We start from the raw sequence: 23,558 nt of genomic DNA on the forward strand, positions 1-23,558 counted from the left end.
CCCAATGTGTCTAGGTCCTAGCAGTTCCCAGCTCACTCATCGAAGTTATGGTGGGAGAATATCCGAATGGCTGCAGAGTTTCCATGGCTTTAATTGATAGACGTATTTTTACCCCCAATGGGAAGACCATTAGTGAGAGACAGTGGCATTCATTTGTGGTGAGGAATAAAATCAACAATAAAAGCTGGGTTTCTCTCTTAACTCAATAGAAGATGTGCTCTTTTGAAATAAACAACTAAAGATTACCTTCCAGAGGCAAAAAAGGCCCACTTTAAAGACAAGTAAAAGTTGTTGAAGAATAGTATGAATGCTAATAATGGAGATTCACCCATTCCCTAATTTGGTTTGGGGTTTGTAAATGCAGTATTGACTGCAACACATGTGAGCCCAAAATCAATGTAGGGTTAAAAACATTTTTAATACATGACTGATCATCCATTACTCTATAGTACAATGGTTTTAAGATGCATTATATATGAATTTAAACCAAAAGGTACCACACTACATTTCAGCCATACTCATTTCTTCTTGCATTAGCATAGGATAAAAAGGAAGGATGCAGCCCCTCAAAAATTAAGCCTGGATGTCCAAATGTTGCAACATGATCATCAGTGTTCAGCTAAAGCTACTAAAATGTTAATGTAAACAGTACAAGATTTCTTCTCACTAATGATTCAATGCATAGGAGGCAATGAGCACAGCAAGCCCATTAACCTTACAAAAACCTTCAAAGTTCATCAAAATTCAACATATTGTTTGCAACATCTGACCAGGCAGAATATTGAGCTCCATCCATTTCTGAAGCCACTTGGTTGCTACTCTCTAATGTATGATTAATACCCCCAATTGTTGCATTACAATCTGGACATTTTGCTTTTTCCATTGCACCACCACATTCTGTGATAACATAGACATGTCCATTTGGGCACTTAAACCAGTGACCTTGACGAAGGCCCATTGCCTTGACTATCATCACTTTCTCCGTGTCAGATATAGCGAGACCAGTGTCAGGTAGAACCAACTTCAATTTTTCCATTTTCTCTTTTACAAACCTTTCATCTCCTTCAGTGAATTTCTTTGTGCACTCGAGGATCCGCTGCACACATGCAATATTGTGTTCCGTTGAAGAGGCTAGCTCTCTGCCTGATGCCAAGCTGCACCGGACATAAAGATCAAAAAGAAATGTTAGCCTTTGAATTTCACTTTGCAGATCAGTAAGCTCCTGTCCTGTGAATCTCCCTCGAGATTTATCTATCCATTTCAGACACTCGAGCAGCTTTGTATTGAACTTCCCTTTCATGTGCAAATTTAGTCTTGCCTCTTGACTTTTAAGTTCAGCAAGTCTAGAGAGAAATGCAATTTTATTTTCAATAACAGTCAGACCCTGTAGTGACAGGGCACATGACTGCAATGCAGAGAACAAGCTTTTATCCTGATCTGGAAACTGTTCAGCTATAATGGAGCGCTCCTTCAATACAGACTCTAATAGTTTTCTCATCTGGTTATTTTTCTCTGCATCCCCTTGGACAACCTTCTTCACTTTTTCAATTTCACAGAGACTATTTTTTATTATTGTCCCATAGCGAAAATTCTTCCTGATGGGCATTCGACACTTCGGGCAGTCTTTCAGCTTTATAACTGTGTCATTGCCCTCTTGCCCCTGATTCATGTACTGGTCAAAACCAGACACCTCGAAAACGTGGCAGCAATCTTCTAGTTGAACAAATCTGGCGTTGGCCTCATCTTCCGTTCCAAAGAAGATTTCAGTGAGATCAGCATGATGGCACACGCGACACATTTTAGGGCATGGCTCGCCACAGAGCCCGACACAAGGGTGCCGACATTTCAGCAATTTCCTGCAAGGCTCATCACAAGGAGGCCTGTCACATGGCTCCGAGCAGAGCTTCTGGCACTTATAGTGCTGACAGGCCCACTCACAAGGCTCCACACATGGAGTGCACAGCTCCCCGCACTTCCTTCCGCATTTACTGTGCTTGCATAAGTTTTCACAGCGCCGCTGACATGGAGGGCACTGGTTTGTGCAGGGTTCCAAGCACTCATGTGAACAGATTAGTAACCGCCTGCATGGCTGTTTGCAACTCTCATGAAAGCGGCCTTCGTAGCAACGGTGACAAGATCCAGGACAGTTGTGGCCGCAGTCCAGGAGCGTTTTGCATTTTTCTTTGCAAGGAACACATCTTCCAATCTTTGCAGCCTCTTTTATGTAACAGTCTACCTCTTGGACGTGATCACATTTTAGTGATATTGATACCTTTATGGTGCACAATGCACAATCTTTCCCACAAGCTGCAGCACATTTATGACCACAGCGCAGGATTTTTGTACATGGTTCCTTGCAGACAAAATCTTCTGGGTTCTGAGAACAAGGCACTTTTTGCAAGTGCCCACACTGAGGAATCACTTTATCTACCTTTACTAGGCATTTGCCACACTTCTCATAGCAGGACTTTGCACACCTATGTCCATCGTCACAAAGTACTTTCTGACATGGTTTCAAACAGTTAAATTTCTTGTGCTCCATATCATATGGATGACATGCTCTAGTGCAAACATGGCCACAGTCCAGCCTGTATTCACATGGCAGGCTGCAGCCTCCCTCGGGCACTTTGCTGAAATCTTCTGCTTTGGACACAAAGGTCATAGTTTTAGGGTGATTCTGACAGGTCAGCAACAGCGAGGGACCAATATTGGCATTTTCATGCAAGGTATGCATGATCTTGCTCCAAAGAGGAACATTCGCTAGAATACTCATGTTTCCAATGCAGTAAAGACCTTTCTTGGCCCGTGAGAGCGCCACACAGACCCTGTTTGCTATTTGCAAGAATCCGACCTTGCCTGTCTTATTGCTTCTCACGAGTGAAAGCAGAATAATATCGTTCTCCTCTCCCTGGTATTTGTCAACCACATGGACCTTCACACCAGCAAACTTCTTGGAAGGCATCATTTTGCGCAAACAGAAGAGCTGTCCTGTATAGGTGGTGAGGATGGTGATCTGAGAAGGCGAGTAATCCTGACAGATGAGATAATGACACAGCGCTACAACAAAGGCAGCTTCATGTAGGTTCTGATGACTCTTCCCATCCTGAATTTCCTCTTCAGGGTAATTGTGTTCTACAAAGAAAAGGTTTGAAGAAATTCCCTGTGGAGAAATTATTGGGAGGAAGAGAGAGACAGTGAGAGAGAGTTAAAAAAATGCAAAGGAAGGTCAATGCACCAAATTTCACAATGTAAATTGTGTTGTACAGAACACATGATAAGTTGGTATAGACAGAGAAAATATCTATGTTACTGAAAGATTATGGAAACCTTTTTTCAAGAAGCCCACATTTTAAATGAAACTAATACAGGAGCCTGACATTCCTTTGCAACAGGCTTTAGACTTAATTTCTTTATGGTTCAGGTCACTAGATATGCAATGAGCATTTTCAAAACTGAAATTAAACTGTTCCGGCTATGCCATTATATACATTACATCACAAATAACAGTAACATTAAGCATTGGACTTCCGTATTGTAGTGGTGCTGTCAGGCGTCGCTGACTTGTTCCAGCTTGGACGTCTTTGAAATTGTGTCCTGATCAATCTCAAGTGCTTGCTTTTGAGATTTTTCCTTCTGAGCCACCTGCAACCTATGTTATTCAAGCTGCTTCTTTAGTACGAGGCAAGCAGGATCAAATACAGGAATATACCTTACAAGGTTGAAGGTTTTTAGCTACTTTTTGATGTTCTGGTGACTAGTGCAGGAAGCCCTTCACACTGAAAGGATCCTGTTGTGCTTGCCTCCTTTATTGCCTTTATTCCAACGAATACCTGGCCGGCTTCCCACATGCTACCCTTTGCAACCTTGACATCATCCAAAACTCTGCTGCCTATGTCGTAACTTGCAACATCCCATTCACCTATCACCCCTGTGCTCACTGACCTACATTGGCTCCTGGTTCAGCAACACCTTGATTTTAAAATTCTCATCCTTGTTTTCAAATCTCTCCATGACCTCATCCCTCCATACTTCTGTAGTTTCCTCCAGCCCCACAATCCTCCATGATATCTGCACTCCTCTAATTCTGCTCTCTTGAGCATCCACAATTTTAATCACTCTACCATTGCTGGCGGTGCCTTCAGCTGCCTAGGCCCTAAGCTCTGGAATTCCCTCTCTAAACTTTTCCGCCTCTCTAGCTCTCTTTCCTCCTTTAAGGTGCTCCTGAAAACCCGTTTCACCAAGCTTTTGGTCATCTGCCCTAATATCACCTTATGTGGTTCGGTGTCAAATTTGCTTTATAATGCTCCTGTGAAGTGTCTTGGGACATTTTAATACGTTAAAGACGCTATATAAATGCAAGTGCTGTTAACAACAGCTTTCACAGTCACAAATGTTTCAGCGACATCATTTAACTACTGCAATGATCAGAGTAAAATCGCAGTAAATGCTATTCATTTTGCACTCCATTTCGCAGTCATTTCATTCCCCTCAAAAAGGTGTATTCAAAATGTAGAAATGTAGTTCAAACCTTGATGTTTTCATAATTCATTACAGATGGGTGATTTTCCAACTGTTCATAGATGTGAGGACTCAAAAGTGCAGCTATTTCAGGTCTCATGCGATGCTGGAACAAATAAGATTGACAGCAGAATTAACACTTTTCCCCTATTGCGAACCTCCCCCACACGACCAGGCTCAGATTTCCATAGTTATTAAACTCATGGAGAAATGTTATGAATTGAAATCTATCGTGGATATCTGTTACTCCCTTAAATGCTCTGAGCACACCTTGCATTTGAGGGACTCGACGTGCTCTCTCTTTTTCCGTGTATACTAGCACCACTTATGGCCTGGGCCAGATAGTCATGTCTTAAATTTGTGACTAGTACTGGGGGCAGGGAGGGAAGATGGGTAGTTCAGAGATCAAAATGAAAGGCATCAACAAGAGCAAGAAGTGGGTCTCTGAGATGACCTCCGGGTAGCAGGGCATTGGGAAGGGCAGAGAGATTGGCCACAGAGCTGGAGTGGGTACGGAATAGTGGAAGCTGGGAGCTAGTGGAGGGGAAGGAAGTCGCCACATGGATGATTTTGATCTTGGTGAGAAAGTATTCAGTGAGCTCTTCACACATAGGGTGCACAACCTAAATAAAAATATTTCACTTCATGATATCCATTGAAGTCATTCCTTTTACTGTGATAAACTGGAACTCTGTTCAGCAGCAGGTCTACTAATGCTTCAGTATATGTTGGTTCACACGGTCACAAGCGCATACTGCACCCTCAATGGTGGTGTTGTTCCTTGGTTCTCCTCCAGAGCTTTGCCAACTGACGCTGCTACTGTAGCATTAGACTGAAATGTTCGATATAGATGTGGAAACTGGCAACTTGACAGCTTGGAAATTTGTGAACAAGGCAACTTCAATTACCAACAAGAATTTAGGAAGTTGCACTTCTGCTATCTCTCTTACTGCTCTTTACTCCTGTTCACAGAATGAAAGAATTCGTGCCTGGGAAGTTTTGCTCATCACAAATGCTACCACAGTAACATTCACCTTAGATTAATGCAACCACCGGAGAGTTAAGCCCCAGTAAGGAAGCGGTTTGTTATTTGTGTGGCTGTATGAGCTATATAAGTAAGCAGCTCTTGAGAAATTTGTAACAGGGATTGTATGATTTTATGCTCTCTGAAAGCCTAACACTGACCTTCATTTTCAGGTCACAGTTAGAAACTGTCACCCTATCAACTGTTTTAACTTAAGCAATAGCTGTGTTCCAGAAACATTGAAACTAGGCTGTCAAAATACGTTTGATGCATTTCACCCATTCTCACCTGATAATCCAGTCGTACATATGGAACATTCACTTTTACAAGACGTTCAAATAAAGACACTTCCAGATAGAAGTTTCTTGCCAGATCATACACTGTAGCACTGGGCCGAAGCTGTCAGGGAAGCATTACATGTTAATAACTGGAAGTAAAAGGCATAGAAAACACAAGAAAATTCACATAATCTGCTCGTTATCAATCTACAGACAGGCATGCCTATCAAAGTAGAGGCCTGCTACCCAACCCAAACCTGATGGGACCCGACGACGTGTTGGGTTCGGGTCGAGTCGGGTCGGGCTGGGCCGAGCCCAAGTCGAGTCGGGCCAGACACACACGGTAAGTGCTCTGCTGGTAAGCATTGAAAATAAAAAAAAATTACCTGAGCTGGCAGTCCAGGATGAAACTGAGTCTGCGCAGTGAGTGAGTGACATCAGTATGACGTCATCACGCATGCGCTGCAGCTTCTTGCAGGTTCAGTGTCAGGAAGGTAAGTAAAGGGATGGTCGGGTCGGGTTCCTTTTTCCCGAGCTGAGCAGGCCTCTATATCAAAGCTTCTAGAAGTATTCAAAGTATAATTGGCTTGCATTTTCAAGGCACAAGTAGCATGTTGAGGTGACATTTCACAGTAGCCATTGGGTAGTCACCAGCAAGACCGCATAATCTGCAGCTCAACATATTTCGAGAGGGAGTTATAACCTCAAGTGACATTAAAATGCAGATTTGAAGGAAGTCCTTTATTAAACTCTAATATATTGAAATCAGTTCATATTTTTGATATCGAGCCTGGTATACCAGAGTCTTGGTAAAATAATGCTTTTGCTGAAATTTAGTGGTCATTAAGTGAATCTTCATCACCCATATAGTTGGGGTCTTACAGTTACTGAATTATTGGACAGGCTGCTGATTGCTGCAATTTTGTGTTTCTGTTGAAAACTTATAATATCTTAGATTCTGTAGAGGCATCCTGTTACATAATTCAAAATATATATTGCTAATATTTAAGCAACATTTGAGAAACAGAAGATGTCTAAAATGTTGCAACTAGGTTAAAAAAAAATGACTAACATCGAAGATCTTCCTATTGGCCTTCACACACTTAACTGCAGGACTCCTGGGCATCATTTGATTTATATTCAGTCTCAATGAGCACCAGAACCTATTTGTTTTTTTGTTTGTATTTTGAGGCCGATGACAAAATCACATTGTGGGGACGACTGGAGCAAATATACGGTGACATTTTAAAGCAAGATCACAAGTTCCAAAGAAGTACAATTTCTTGTGCCTGCTTGGCTGAATTTGCCACCACTTGAGCATATCTGCTCTTTGGATATGACAGCACACTTCAGGCAATAGAATGTGGAAACAAGGTCATTTTTGTACTGGTCATTTAAAAGATAAAATGATTTTTAAAAATTAGCTGCAAAGCAGAAAAATTGAATAATGTGGCTTCATGACTAAAAGTACTGACCTGAATTTTCAACAGGTGAAGGTATATACAGGAAGGTATCCTGTATGGACTCACTATTACCTCAGTTTTGCTGTCATGTTGACCGTTCATAAGCACAAACTACACAGCATATCACGCTGGAAGTCCACAGTACCAATTTTTGCATTTTGGTGGTCATTCCTGTTCATGTTCCCTAAAACTATCTTTAACTTGCTATCCTTTTTTTAATTCATTCATGCGATGTGTGGCATTAGCAAGACCAGCATTTATTACCCATTTCTAATTGCCTTTGAGAAGAGGTGTTGAGCCACCTTCTTGAACCACTGCAGTCCATGTGGTGTAGGTACTGTTTTGTAGTAAGTTCCAGGATTTTGACCCAGTGACAATGAAGGAACGGTGATATAGTTCCAAGTCAGGATGGCGTGTGGTTTAGAGTGGACCTTGCAGGTGGTGGTGATCCCATGCATCTGTTGCCCTTGTCCTTCTAGGTGGTAGAGGTCGCGGGTATGGAAGTTGCTGTTGAAGAAGCCTTGGCAAAATGCTGAAGTGCATCTTGTAGATGGTACACACTGCTGCCACTGTGCACTGGTGATGGAGGGAGTGAATGTTTAAGGTGGTGAATGAGGTGCTAATCAAGCAGGCTGCTTTGTCTTGGATGGTGTCAATCTTCTTAAGTGTTGTTGGAGCTGCACGCATCCAGCAAGTGGAGAGTCCATCACACCCCTGACTTTTGCCTTGTAGATGGTGGTCAGACATTGGAGAGTCAGAAAGGGAGTTACTTGCTGCAGAATTCCAATCTCTGACCTGCTGTTGTCGCCACAGTATTTATATGGCTGGTCCAGTTAAGTTTCTGGTCAATGGTAACCCCCAGGATGTTGATAGTGGGGGATTCAGTGATGGTAATGCCATTGAATGTCAAGGAAAGATGGCTGGATTGTCTCTTGTTGGAGGTGGTCATTGCCTCACACTTGTGAGGCACAACTGTTACTTGCCACTCATCAGCCCAAGCCTAAATGTTGTCCAGGCCTGGCTGCATGTGGGCACGGACTGCTTCAGTATTTGAAGAGCTGCGAATGGAACTGAACGCTGTGCTACCATCCACATTTCTGACTTTTTGTTGGAGGGAGGTTCATTGGTGAAGCAGCTGAAGATGGTTGGGCCCAGGACAGTACCCTGAGGAACTCCTGCAGTGATGTCCTGGGGCTGTGAATATTGGCCTCCAACAATCACAACCATCTTCTAATGTGCAAGGTAGGATTCCAATCAGTGAAGAGTTTGCCCCGATTCCCATTGACTTCAATTTTGCTAGGGCTCTTTGATGCCACATTTGGTCAAATGCTACCTTGATGTCAGAGGCAATCACTCATACATCAATAAAGTAAATTTTATCATGTAAGGTAAAAATTACAGCTGTTTACCAGGTGAGGTTCTTAATAGCAAATAGGTTTAATCAAAAATGGAATGAACTTAAAGATAGACATGCAATTCCAACAACAGATATTTGAACTTACAACCCACGGTCAGGAATTCAAATCCAGCCCCAATTAACATTTTCACTAATCTAAACTCATTAGATAATTATGAGCAGGTTTTGACCAATTCAATAGCAACAAGGCATTTGATCTGTAGGGATGGGTCTGCCCCATAGAAGTCCAACTCCATTCAATTATACTGTGGTACAGAGGGGGACTTTGGAGATGTATATAATCCCAACAACTCCACGCCCATCACACACCCCTGAGAGGGAAAACAAGGTGATCAAAGAAAGCAGTGAGGAAATTGCTTGACTAAGTCAAATGAGCATCCACTTAAACAACAAAAAAGGAGCAGCTTATACTGACCTGCTGATGGTCCCCAATCAGAATAAGGTGTTGGCAAGCATTGCTCAGTGTTGTTATTAAATGAGCTTCCAGAACCTCAGCAGCTTCCTCTACCACCACAATGCGGGGTTGCAGTTCCTGGAGCACCTTCCTGTATTTAGCTGCACCTATTTGAATGGATAATTCAAGTCAATACTTTCAGTCATGAAGCCACATAACACATGATTTTTTTACAAATGCAAAATGCTGCAGCTGCTGGAAGGCTGAAATAAAAATAGGAAATGCTGGAAATACTCAGCAGGTCTGGCAGCATCTGTGGCGAGAAAAACAGAATTCATGGCAGAATTTCACTGGCCCCCGGGCAGCGAGCTGGGAGGCAGGTAAAATAGCGAGGAGCCATGTTGGGACAGCTCTCTGATGGAGTCCCGCCATCGGGGCATTTTCCCACTGGTGGGACCAGATATGGAGTGGCTGCCCGCTCCAAGGAGGCGGACAGCCAATTTGCATACTTAAAGATCCTATTAAGGGCCATTTTACAGAGCTGCCAACATTTTGCTGATGGCAGGGTGATCCCCTCACCATTTGGGGAGGCCGCCAGCTTAATGGAGGCAGTCTCCCTGCAGCAGCCCGGCAGCCATCAAAGTCAGAGGCTTCATGACTGAAAGAGGCCACAGGGAGGGAAAGCAGCCCCCATGGCCCCAATGATCTCTTCGGAGGGGTTTCCCCTCCAACTCTCGGCCCCCTGAAATTTTCAGTTTCTTTTTAATGACCTGTTGGAGGTTCGAGATGTCCTGCCTGCCTCAGCAGTGACAACCTCTCCCAGTGGCGCTGCTGAGGCTTCAGAGCGGCTAGCCGTCTGACTGGGCTGGCAGCATCAGAGGCCTGCCCGCTGTCCTTAATTGGACGGCAGGCCTGTAGGCAGCCAATTAGGCTGCGGTAAAATCACCAAGACGGTCCCACTGCCAGCAAGCGCGGGCTCAGGACCCGCTTTTCACCCTGATGTCAGGGTTCCAAAGCCCATGGTAAAATGCAGCCCAAAGTTTCAGGTCTGTCACCTTTCATCAAGAATTCCAGTTCATCGACCTGAAATGTTAACTTTGTTTCTCTCTGCATAGGTACTGTCAGGCCTGCTGAGTATTTTCAGCATTTTCTATTTTTATTTCAACGTTTTTGTGCTTTCCAACTTGTTACGACCAGCTGAGCAAGGTGTCTAGGAGTCTGTTAATATCTTCACCTGGTCTTACTGTAACGGTTTAATTTTAAACACACTGTAGCAATTTTAAGTTTTTGTTCATATGGTGAATAATGTGTGCCTCAGTCTTGGCAGGTGGGGGGGGGGGGGATGTGGGGGGGGTGCGATGGTGGGGGGAGGGGTGTTGCCTGACAGGCTCAATTTCTTTTAAATGATTGGGTAAAATTTATTGAAACCTTGCAATGGATTGCAAATTCAAGATAATTTTAGGCAATTTGAGCTGCAATGAGCACAATGCAAAAGCTGGTACTACTGACTTCCAGCGGATCTGCTGTGCAGTTTGCGCATATGGACTGTCAACAAGGTGCAGTAATGACATACATTGACCACTTCTGTGTATTGAGGAAACAACTACTGGGTCCCCATTGTTTCAACGTTGTCTGGTACTATGCAAATGTCCTTCAATCAGGGCTTTCTCCCCATATCCCTTTGGCATTAATATATCTATCTCCTTCTTGAATATATTTATTGACTTGGTCTCCACTGCCTTCTGCGGTAGAGAATTCCACAGGTTCACCACCCTGAGTGAAGAAATTTCTCCTTATCTTGGTTCTAAATGGCATAACCAGCCATTGGGAAAACCCTCCCTGCATCTAGCCTGTCTGGGCCTGTTAGAATTTTATAGGTTTCTATGAGATCCCCTCTCATTCTTCTAAACTCTAGTGAATATAGGCCTAGTCGACCCAATCTCTCCTCATACATCAACCCTGCCATCCCAGGAATCAGCCTCGTAAATCTTCTTTTCACTCCCTCCATGGCAAGAACAAAAACTGTACACAATAATCCAGATGTGGTCTCACCAAGGCCCTGTATAACTGCAGTAAGACATCCTTGCTCCTGTACTCAAATCCTCTTGCAATGAAGGCCAACATACCATTCACCTTCCTAACTGCAAGCTGCACCTGAATGCTTGTCTTTAGTGACTGGAGTACAAGGACACCCAGGTCTCACTGCACCTCCCCCTTTCCCAATCTATTATCATTCTTCAGATAATAATCTGCCTTTCTGTTTTTACAACCAAAGTGGATAACCTCACATTTATCCACATTATACTGCATTTGCCCAATCACCCAACTTGTGCAAATCACATTGGAGCCTCTTTGCATTCGCCTCACAGCTCACTTTCCTCCCCAGCTTTATCTCATCTGCAAACTTGGAAATGTTACATTTTGATCCCTCTCCCAAGTCATTAATATATATTGTGAATAGCTGGGGCCCAAGCACTGATCCCTGCAGTACCCCAGTAGTCACTGCCTGCCACCCAGAAAAAGATCCATTTATTCCTCCTCTCGGTTTCCTGTCTGTCAACCAATTCTCAATCCATGCCAGTATATTACTCCCAATCCCATGTGCTTTAATTCTGCACACTAACCTCTTATGTGGGACCTTATCAAAAGCCTTTTGAAAATCCAAATACACCACATCCACTGGTTCTCCCTCATCTATTCTACTAGTTATGTCCTCAAAAAACTCCAGTAGATTTGTTAAGCATGATTTCCCTTTCGTAAACCCATGCTGGCTTTGTCCAATCCCATTTATGCTTTCCAGGTGTTCTGCTATCACATCCTTTATAATAGACTCTAGCATTTTCCCCACTACTGATGTAAGGCTAACTGGTCTGTAATTCCTTGTTTTTTTTTCTCCCTCCTTTTTAAATAGTGGGATTACATTTGCCACCCTCCAATCTGTAGGATCCGCTCCAGAGCCTAAAGAATTTTGGAAGATGACCACCAATTTCCAGGGCCACTTCCTTTATTATTCTGGGATGTAGATCATCAGGTCCTGGGGATTTGTCAGCCTTTAACCCCATTAATTTCCCTAGCACTATTATTTTAGTGATACGGATTTCCTTCAGTTCCTCCCACTCATTAGACTCTTGGTTCCCTAACATTCCTGGGAGGTTATTTGGGAAGACAGAACCAAAGTAAGTGTTTGAGGAAGTAAGTGTTTAATTGTTCTGCCATTTCTTTGTTCCCCATTATAATTTCCCCCATTTCTGATGAAAGGGACCTACATTTGGCTTCATTAATCTTTTTCTCCTCACATAGTTACAGAAGCTTTTACAGTCAGTTTTTATGTTCCCCGCAAGTTCACTCTCATACTGTATTTCCCCCCTCAATCAATCTCTTTGTCCTCCTTTGCTGAATTCTAAACTGCTCCCAATCCTCAGACTTGCTGTTTTTTCTGGCAATTTTATATGCCTCCTCTTTGGATCTAATACGATCCCTAATTTCTTTTGTAAGCCACGGTTGAGCCACCTTTGCGGTTTTATTTTTGCGCCAGACAGGAGAGAATAATTGTTGTAATTCATGCACATGTTCTTTAAATATTATCCATTGCCTATCCACCATCAACTCTATTAGTAAAGTTCCCTAATCTAGCATAGCCAGCTCGTGCCTCATACCTTCATAGTTTCCTTTATTTAGATTCAGGACCCTAGTTTCGGATTCAACTAAGGGCACTGTATCTGAATGCACGCAGCATTTTGCAACAAGGTAGATGATTTGAAGGCACAAATATAGGTAAATGGGTATGATTTAATTGCCATTACGGAAATGTGGCTACATGGTGACCAAGACTGGGAACTGAATATTCAAGGATATTCGACATTTTAGGAGGGACAGGCAAAAAAACGAAAAGGAGGTGATGTTGCACTGATAATAAGGGATGGGCTCAGTACATTAGTAAGTGAGGATCTCAGATCGGAAGAACAAAATGTGGAATCTGTTTGGGGCGGCACAGTGGTTAGCACCGCAGCCTCACAGCTCCAGTGACCCGGGTTCGATTCCGGGTACTGCCTGTGCGGAGCTTGCAAGTTCTCCCTGTGTCTGCGTGGGTTTTCTCCGGGTGCTCCGGTTTCCTCCCACATGCCAAAAGAATTGCAGATTGATAGGTAAATTGTCACTAGTACAGGTAGGTGGTAGGGAAATATAGGGACAGGTGGGATGTTTGGTAGGAATATGGGATTAGTGTAGGATTAGTATAAATGGGTGGTTGATGTTCGGCACAGACTTGGTGGGCCGAAGGGCCTGTTTCAGTGCTGTATCTCTAAATCAAATCTAATCTAATCAGGAAGGGGTAGTAAACATTGGGTGGAGTTGTTTACAGGCCACCAAACAGTAGTGGTAGTGTGGGGCATGTTATTAATCAGGAGATTAGAGAAGCAAGTAGCATGGAAAATACAGTAAGCAGACTTCAATCTGCAAATAGACTGGGTAAACTTAATGAGCACTAATGCTGCAGAGCAAAAGTTTCTGGAGTGTGTTAGGGATGGTTTTCTAGAGCAGTCTGTTGAGGAAGCAACTAGAGAACAGGCTATTTTAGATTTAGTATTATGTAATGAGAAAGGGCTAATTAATAATCTTGTTGTAAAAGAACGTTTAGGGATGAGTGACCATAATATGTAGAATTTTACATTATGTTTGAAAGTGAGGTAGTTCAATCTGAAGCCAGGGTGTTAAATTTACACAAAAGAAATGATGAAGGTATGAGGGGAAAATTGGCTGAGGTGAATTGGGAAAATACATTATAAAGTATGACAGTATATAGGCAATGATAGTCTTTAATGAATTATTACATAGTTTACGGCAACTATACATTCCTTCAAGGCACAAAAACCCAAAAAAGAAAGGCAGTCAATCGTGGCTAACAAAGGAAGTTAAGGATTGTATAAGACTAAAAGAAAAGGCCTATAAAGTTGCCAGAAATAGTAGTAAACCTGAGGATTGGGAGGATTTTAGAATACAGCAAAGGAGGACCAAGAAACTGATAAAAAGGGAGAATAGAATATAAATGTAAACTAGCAAAAAACATAAAAACAGCCTGTAAAAGCTTCTATAGGTACGTAAAAAGGAAACATTTGGCGAAGACAAATGTGGGTCCATCACAGGCAGAGTCAGGAGAATTTATAATGGGGAATAGAGAAATGGCAGAGAAGCTAAATGTGCTTTGTGTCTGTCTTCACTGAGGAAGTTACAAGAAAGCTCCAAGAATTAGAGTTCTAAGGGACTAGGGTGAATGAAGAATTGAAGGAAATTAGTATTAATAAGAAGGTTGTACTGGAGAAATTAATGGGGCTGAAGGTTGATAAGTTCCTGGGACCTGATATTCTACATCCCAGAGTGTTGAAAGAGGTAGCTATGGAGATTGTGGATGCATTGATGATCATCTTCCAAAATTCTATAGATTCTGGAATGGTTCCTGAAAATTGGAAGGTTGCAAATGTCACCAGACTATTTAGTAGGGAAAATCCTAGAATCTATTCTAAAGGATGTGAAATATGGACACTTGGACAATAATAATATGATCGGGCATATTCAACATGGATTTATGAATGGGAAATCATATTTGTTGAACCTGTTAGAATTTTTTGAGGATGTTACTCACAGAATTGATAAAGGGAAGCCAGTGGACATTGTATACTTGAACTTTCAGAAGGCTTTTGATAAAGTCCCCCACAGGAGGTTGGTTAGCAAAATTAAAGCACATGGGATAGGAGGTAATATACTGGCATGAACTAAGGATTGATTAACAGGCAGAAGAAAAAGAGAGTAGGAATAAATGGGTCATTTGTGCCTTAGCAGGCTGTGACTAGTGGGGTACTGCAAGGATCAGTACTTGGGCCCCAACTGTTCACAATATATATCAATGATTTGGATGTGGGGACCAAATGTAATATTTCCAAGTTCACGGATGCACAAAACTAGGTGGGAATGTATGTTGTGAGGAAGATGCAAAGCGGGTTCAAGGGGATTTGGACAAACTTGTGAATGGGCAAGAACATGGGAGATGGAATATAATGTGTAACAATGTGAGGTTATCCACTTTGGTAGGAGGAATAGATGTGCAGAGTATTTCTTAAATGGTAAGAGATTTAAAAAAGTGTAGATGTACAAGGAGACCTGGGTGTCCTCGTCAACAAAAATCACTGAAAGCTAACATGCAGTTGCAGCAAGCAGTTCGGAAGGCTCATGGTATGTTAGCCTTTATCGCAAGAGGATTTGACAATAGGAGTAGTGAGGTCTTGCTTCAATTGTATAGAAGCTTGGTTAGACTACACCTGGAGTACTGTGTGCAATTTTGGTCCCCTTACCTTAGGGAAGATATTATTGCCTTAGAGGCAGTGCAACAAAGGTTCACCAGACTTGGTCCCGGGATGGCGGGACTGTCCTACGAAGAGAGATTAGGGAAACTGTGTCTGCATTCTCTAGAGTTTCTATGAATTAGAGGTGATCTCATTGAAACCTACAAAATACTTAAAAGGGATAGGCAGCTTAGATGCAGGGAAGATGTTTCCACTGGTTGGGGAGTCAAGAACCAGGAGACACCATTTCAAAATAAGGGGGAAGCCATTTAAGACTGAGATGAGGAACAAAACATACATACAAACATACAAATTAATAGCAGGAGTAGGCCACTTGGCCCTTCGAGCCTGCTCCGCCATTCAATAAAGTCATGGCTGAACTGATTACTCCACATTTCCACTTACCCCCAATAACCTTCCACCCACTTGCTTATCAAAAATCTATCTACCTTTGCCTTAAAAATATTCTAAGACTCTGCTTCCACTGCCTTTTGAGGAAGAGAATTCCAAAGACTCACAGTCCTCTGAGAGAAAAAGTTTCTCCTCATCTCTGTCTCAAATGGGCGACGCCTTATCTTTAAACAGTGACCCCTAGTTCTAAATTCTCCCAAAAGGAGAAACATCCTTTCCAAATCCACCCTGTCAAGACCCCTCAGGATCTTATATGTTTCAATCAAGTTGCCTCTTACTCTTCTAAATTCCAGAGAAATGAAATGACATGAAAGGAGGAGAAATTTCTTTACTCAGAGGGTAGGAAAATCTTTGAAATTCTCTACCCCAGAGGGCTGTGGAAGCTCAGTCATTGAGTATGTTTAAAGCAGAGTTTGACAGATTTCTAAATACCAATAACATAAAGGGATATGGGGATAGTGTGGGAAATGGCATTGAAGTGGATGATCAGCCATGATCGTATTGAATAGCAGAGCAGGCTCGATGGGCTGAATGGCCAACTCCTGCTCCTATGTTCCTATGTCCTATGTTCCATTACAGAGACGTGGTTACAGGGTGATAAAGACTGGGAACTGAATATTTAAGGATATTCGTCATTTAGGAAGGATAGGCAAAAAAGGAAAAGGAGGTGGGTAGCGCTCTTAATAAAGGATGAGATCAGTACATTACAGTGAGAGAGGATCTTAGATCGAAGAAGCAAGATGTAGAATCAATTTGGGTGGAACTAAGAAAAAGCAAGGGGCAGCAAACATTGGTGAGAGTTGTTTATAGACCACCAAACAGTCGTGGTAATGTTGGGCATGGTATAAATCAGGAAATTAGAGGTGCATATAACATGGGTAATACAGTAATAATGGGCACCTTCAATTTACATATAGAATGGGTAAACCTAATCAGCATAATGCTGTGAAGGATGAATTCCTGCAGCGTGCAAGAGATGGGTTTCTGGAGCGGTATGTTGAAGAACCAAACTAGGGATTGGGCTATTTTAGATTTAGTATTATGTAATGAGAAAGGGCAAATTAATAACCTTGCTGTAAAGGAGCCTTTGGGAAATAGTGACCATAATATGTTAGAATTTTACATTAATTTTGAAAGGTATATCTTTCATTCTGAAACTAGGGTCTTAAATCTGAACAAAGGAAACGATGAAGGTATGGGGGGGGCGGTGCAAGTTGGCTATGGCAGATTGGGAAAATACACTAAAAGATTTGATAGCAGACAGGCAATGGCTAGTATTTAAAGAAGCATTACATGGTCTCCAACAAATATATATTCCTCTAAGACACAAAAACCCAACAGGAAAGATGAATCAACCATGGCTAACAAAAGAAGTTAAATATTGCATTAGATCAAAGTAAGTGGCTTATCAGGGTGCCAGAAAAAAATGGTAAGCCTGAGGATTGGGAGCAATTTTAGAATCCAGCAAAGCATGACCAAGAAACTGATAAAGAAAGGGAAAAAGAATATGAATGCAAGCTAGCAAGAAACAAAGGCGGACTGTAAAAGCTTCTTAGCTATGTGAAAAAGAAAAGATTAGCAAGGTCAAATGTGGGTCCATTACAGGCGGAGACAGCAGAATTTATTATGGAGAAAAGGGAAAAGGTGGAAAAACTAAACAATAGGGCGGCACAGTGGCGCAGTGGTTAGCACCGCAGCCTCACAGCTCCAGCGACCCAGGTTCAATTCTGGGTACTGCCTGTGTGGAGTTTGCAAGTTCTCCCTGTGTCTGCGTGGGTTTTCTCCGGGTGCTCCGGTTTCCTCCCACAAGCCAAAAGACTTGCAGGTTGGTAGGTAAATTGGCCATTATAAATTGCCACTAGTATAGGGAGGTGGTAGGGAAATATAGGGACAGGTGGGGATGTTTGGTAGGAATATGGGATTACTGTAGGATTAGTATAAATGGGTGGTTGATGGTCGGCACAGACTCGGTGGGCCGAAGGGCCTGTTTCAGTGCTGTATCTCTAAACTAAACTAAACTAAATTACTTTGTGTCTGTCTTCACAGAGACAGATACAGAAAATCTCCCATAAATACTAGGGAACCAAGCGACTTGTGAAAATGAGGAACTGAAATAAATTAGTATTAATAAAAAAAGGTAGTACTCGTAAAGTTACACTGGATTGAAGATTGGTAAATCCCCTGGACCAGATGAGCTACATCCCAAAGTGTTGAAGGGTGTGGCTATAAGGATAATGGATGGACTGGTGGTTATCTTTCAAACTTCTATAGGTTCTGGAAGGGTTGCTACAGACTGGAAAGTAGCAAATGTAACCCCACTATTTAAGAAAGGAGAGAGAAAGAAAAAAAAAAACTGGGAACTACAGATCTGTTAGTTTGACATCAGTAGTAGGGAAAATATTATAAAGGATGTGATAAATAGACACTTGGAAAAATAATGATATGATTGGACAGGATCAACATGGATTTACGAAAGGGAAATCATGTTTGACAAACCTGTTGCAGTTTAAGGATGTTACTTGTAGCATAGATAAAAGAAAACTAACGGATGTGGTGTATTTGGATTTTCAGAAGGCTTTTGATAAAGTCCCACACAGGAGGTTTGTAAACAAAATTGGAATATGTGGAATTGGGGGTAATATGCTGGTATGGATTGAGAATTGGTTAACAAACAGAAAACAGAGAGTAGGAATAAATGGGTCATTCTCAGGATGGATGGCTGTTTCTAGTGGGGTACTGCAAGGATCAGTACTGGGGCCACAGATTTGGGGCACCAAATGTAATATTTCCAAAATTGCTGATGACACAAAACTAGGTGCAAATGTAAGTAGTGAGGAAGATGCAAGGACAGGCTAAATGAATAGGCAAGAACATGGCAGACTGAATATAATGTGAATAAGTGTGGAGTTATCCACTTTGGTGGAAAAGAAATACTCTGTCTTTCTGTTTTTTAATGGTGAGAGGTTGGGAAGTGTTGTTGACCAAATTGACCTGGGTGTCCTTGTTCATGAGTCACTAAAAGCTAGCATGCAGATGCAGCAAGCAATTAGGAAGACAAATGGTATGTTGGTCTTCATCGCAAGGGGTTTTTGAGTACAGGAGTAAAGAAGTCTTGCTGCAATTGCATAGAGCCTTGGTGAGACCGCACCTAGAATATAGTGTACAGTTTTGGTCTCCTTATCCAAGGAAAGATATACTTGCCATAGAGGGAGTGCAACAGAGGTTCACCAGACTAATCCCTGGAATGGCAGTAAAATAAAAGCAAAATACTGCAGATGCTGGAAATCTGAAATAAAAACAAGAAATGCTGGAACCACTCAGCAGGTCTGACAGCATCTGTGGAAAGAGAAGCAGAGTTAACGTTTCGGGTCAGTGACTTCGGGTTCCGAAGAAGGGTCACTGACCCGAAACGTTAACTCTGCTTCTCTTTCCACAGATGCTGCCAGACCTGCTGAGTGGTTCCAGCATTTCTTGTTTTTATTACCCTGGAATGGCAGGATTGTCTTATGAAGAGAGATTGAGGAAACTGGGCCTGTATTCTCTAGAGTTTAGAAGAATGAGAGGTGATCTCATTGAAACTTACAAGATTCTTACAGGGCATAACAGGGTGGATGTAGATAGGATGTTTCCCCGGGCTGGTGAGTCTAGAACCAGGGGACATAGTCTCAGAATAAGTGGTATGCCATTGAAGACTGAGATGAGGAGGAATTTCTTCACTCAGAGGGTTGTGAATCTTTGGAATTTTCTATCCCAGAAGGCTGTGGAAACTCAATCATTGAGCATGTTCAAGACAGAAATCGATAGATGTCTGGATACTAATGACATCAAGGGATATGGCGATAGCATGGGAAAGTGGCGTTCAAGTAGGTGATCAGCCATGATCTAAATGAATGGCCTACTCCTACTCCTATGTTCCTATTGGCACGTAAAGGAGCAGAGATGCCCTGAAGATCAATGAATCCGCAGCCTTGTAGACCTCAGGAGAGACTTAAGTCTATAAAACAAGTAAGGTGGAAGCCATCTTGGAGAGAGAGGCCACTACAAGGTTTTTGCCCTCCACGAGGGGAGCCTATTGCCCATTACCGACACTACCCAAGGCCGATCACTGCCTTTTACATGGTGGTCCCGGGAAAACAGCAGTAACTAGGATGGACCTACCAGGATTGCAGATTGGGAAGATGCAGCCAGCAGTGACGCTAGCAGGGGAGTGGACAGTGAAATCCAAATTGGGCAATGAGACTGGAATACGTCTCACTGCCGGATTTTGTCTCATTCTCTGCCATTGCAGGTGGAATCTTAGAAGAGAACGCAGCCCTTAACCTGCTTGTTAAGTGTATCGGGAAAAAGTTCTTTGTGCAGTATGTGTAATTGAACCATAAACCTGTTTATAAAGAATGAGTTTACATTTCTGTCACATGCAAGTCAGATGAAATCACCACCTACCACCACCATCTCCCCCACCCCCAGCCTCACATGAAGGTTGGTAAAGCCAATTCCTAACCATTTTTATGCTAATGTCACATAATCTGCATTGAATCAGTACAGATAGTAGATTTAAAGTGAGCAAACCTGTGGTTGTCATCCCTACAACTTTAGCTTCCTTCAGAACCCAGAGGTCTTCTTGGAGCCTCAACTCTGCCAGCCTGTCTGCTGCTGCTTGGTACAGCTGCTCATGCTGAACTATCCGTCTCCTTACATCCATCTGATACATGGACAACCACAACCTAGAATTTTCAAACACATTATTATATTATATAATTACTAGGATGATCACAGGTCTAGAAACATAGAAAACATTAAGGGGACATTTTCCTAAACACTCCATGACCAGGAATGCCAGAATGCTAGGCCATTAATATTGTCTGGTTTCTTCCTGGAACAAGACCTTCTTTCCCCATCCCCACCCCTCTATATGTACTGTGAGTGGGTGAAATGGGAATAAATGTAAGTACACATCTAGTGTAGCTCCAATACTGGCCACTAGTCCCAATATTTCTCTGGATAATTTACAGAAATTTACAGACTTATCCAATTTGAGGGTACTTCTGTGCTCAAACAGCTTCTTTTTGAACAGCGGTAGCAGTGAGAGTGCGAGCCAGGGGGCAGCTGGGAAGGTAAGTTTCAGTATAAAGTACTTACCTCGTGATTTGGCGGACGCGGACACGGGGACTGCTGGATAAGTGAACTTATATATTCGGGCAGTGGCTAAACCCGAAACACTACACCTGTAGTGTCTCCCACCCATCCTCCTCCTCTAACCAAAAAAAAAAGACTCTTGTGTGGAGGGTTTGGTAAGGTAAGGTTTTCCTTTATTTTTACTTAATATCTGTGTCAATTTAGAGCAGAGGGGATGGAAGCTAGGGCAGTTGCGTGCTCCTCTTGCAGGATGTGGGAGGTAAGGGTCACCACTTGTGTCCCTGCTGACTTCACCTATGAGAAGTGCACCCAACTCCAGCTCCTCACAGACCGCGTTAGGGAACTGGAGCTGGAGCTGGATGAACTTCGGATCATTCAGGCGGCTGAGGGGGTGATAGAGAGCAGTTATAGGGAAGTAGTGACACCTAAGTTACAGGATAAAGGTAGCTGGGTGACCGTCAGGGGAGGGAAAGGGAATAGGCGCACAGTGCAGGGATCCCCTGTGGCCGTTCCCCTCAATAATAAGTATACCGTTTTGGATACGGTTGTGGGGGACGACCTACCAGGGGAAAGCCACAGCGGCCAGGTCTCTGGCACTGAGCCTGGCTCAGAAGGGAAGGGGGGAGAATAGGAGAGCGATAGTGATAGGAGATTCAATGGTTAGAGGAACAGACAGGAGATTCTGTGGTCGTGAACGAGACTCCCGGATGGTATGTTGCCTCCCGGGTGCCAGGGTCAGGGATGTCTCGGATCGAGTCCATGGGATTCTTAAGGGGGAGGGGGAGCAGCCAGAAGTTGTGGTACAGATCGGTACCAATGACATAGCTAGGAAAAGGGATGAGGACCTGAAAAGCGAATATAGGGAGTTAGGTTGGAAGCTAAAAGGCAGGACGAGCAGAGTAGTAATCTCAGGATTGATACCAGTGCCACGTGCTAGTGAGGCGAGAAACAGAGAGCGAGTGCAGCTGAACACGTAGCTACAGAGCTGGTGTAGGAGGGAGGGCTTCAGATATGTGGATCATTGGGATACCTTCTGGGGAAGGTGGGACCTGTACAAGAAGGACGGGTTGCATCTGAACTGGAGGGGCACCAATATCCTGGAGGGGCACCAATATCCTGGGTGGGAGGTTTGCTAGCGCTCTTCGGGAGGGTTTAAACTCGTTTGGCAGGGGGATGGGAACTGGAGCCACGGATCAGTGGATGGGGTAGCTGTTGAACAGGCAGATACCGAGTGCAGAGAGTCTGTGAGGAAGGTTAGACAGTTGACAGGGCAAAGTTGCAGCCAGTATGATGGGTTGAAGTGTGTCTATTTTAATGCAAGAAGTGTCAGGAATAAGGGTGATGAACTTAGAGCATGGATCAGTACTTGGAGCTACGATGTTGTGACCATTACGGAGACTTGGATATCACAGGGGTAGGAATGGATGTTGGATGTTCCGGGGTTTAGATGTTTCAAAAGGAATAGGGAGGGAGGTAAAAGAGGTGGGGGAGTGGCATTGCTAATCAGGGATAGTATCACAGCTGCAGAAAGGGAGGTCGTCGAGGAGGGTTTGTCTACTGAGTCAGTATGGGTGGAAGTCAGAAACAGGAAAGGAGCAGTCACTTTATTGGGAGTTTTCTATAGACCCCCCAATAGCAACAGAGACACAGAGGAACAGATTGGGAGGCAGATTTTGGAAAGGTGCAGAAGTAACAGGGTTGTTGTCATGGGTGACTTCAACTTCCCTAATATTGATTGGAACCTCCTTAGTGCAAATAGTTTGGATGGAGCAGTTTTTGTCAGGTGTGTCCAGGAAGGTTTCCTGACTCAATATGTAGACAGGCCGACTAGAGGGGAGGCCATGTTGGATTTGGTGCTTGGCAACGAACCAGGCCAGGTGGCAGATCTCTCGGTGGGAGAGCATTTCGGTGATAGTGATCACAACTCCCTGACCTTTACTATAGTCATGGAGAGGGACAGCAGCAGACGGGATGGGAAAATATTTAATTGGGGGAGGGGAAATTATAATGCTATTAGGCAGGAACTGGGGAGCATAAATTGGGAACAGATGTTCACAGGGAAATGCACGACAGAAATGTGGAGGTTGTTTAGGGAGCACTTGCTGCGACTGCTGGATAGGTTTGTCCCGATGAGGCAAGGAAGGGATGGTAGGGTGAAGGAACCTTGGATGACAAGAGATGTGGAACAGCTAGTCAAGAGGAAGAAGGAAGCTTACTTAAGGTTGAGGAAGCAAGGATCAGACAGGGCTCTACAGGGTTACAAGGTAGCCAGGAAGGAACTGAAGAATGGACTTAGGAGAGCTAGAAGGGGACACGAAAAAGTCTTGGCGGGTAGGATTAAGGAAAATCCCAAGGCGTTCTACACTTATGTGAGGAACAAGAGGATGGCCAGAGTGAGGGTAGGGCCGATCAGGGATAGTGGAGGGAACTTGTGCCTGGAGTCGGAGGAGGTAGGGGAGGTCCTAAATGAATACTTTGCTTCAGTATTCACTAATGAGGGGGACCTGGTCGTTTGTGAGGACAGCGTGAAACAGGCTGATATGCTCGAACAGGTTGATGTTAAGAAGGAGGATGTGCTGGAA

The 23,558-nt window shown here is 43.3% G+C and overlaps 1 protein-coding gene across 1 annotated transcript in view; it reads right to left on the reverse strand.

The window, feature by feature from the left end:
• Positions 1-399: 399 nt before the first annotated feature.
• znfx1 (zinc finger, NFX1-type containing 1) overlaps positions 400-23,558 on the reverse strand; it is a 45,418-nt gene continuing 22,259 nt past the window's right edge. Inside the window, exons 9-13 of the mRNA XM_068048137.1 lie at positions 20,410-20,564; positions 9,116-9,261; positions 5,831-5,941; positions 4,529-4,624; positions 400-3,160 (exon numbers count right to left, since the gene is read on the reverse strand). Of these exons, the coding sequence (XP_067904238.1) occupies positions 728-3,160; positions 4,529-4,624; positions 5,831-5,941; positions 9,116-9,261; positions 20,410-20,564 (2,941 nt within the window). The 3' untranslated portion in view covers positions 400-727. The remainder of the gene's footprint in view (positions 3,161-4,528; positions 4,625-5,830; positions 5,942-9,115; positions 9,262-20,409; positions 20,565-23,558) is intronic.

This window comes from Heterodontus francisci, chromosome 16 (genome assembly GCF_036365525.1).
Source record: "Heterodontus francisci isolate sHetFra1 chromosome 16, sHetFra1.hap1, whole genome shotgun sequence".
NCBI lineage: Eukaryota > Metazoa > Chordata > Chondrichthyes > Heterodontiformes > Heterodontidae > Heterodontus > Heterodontus francisci.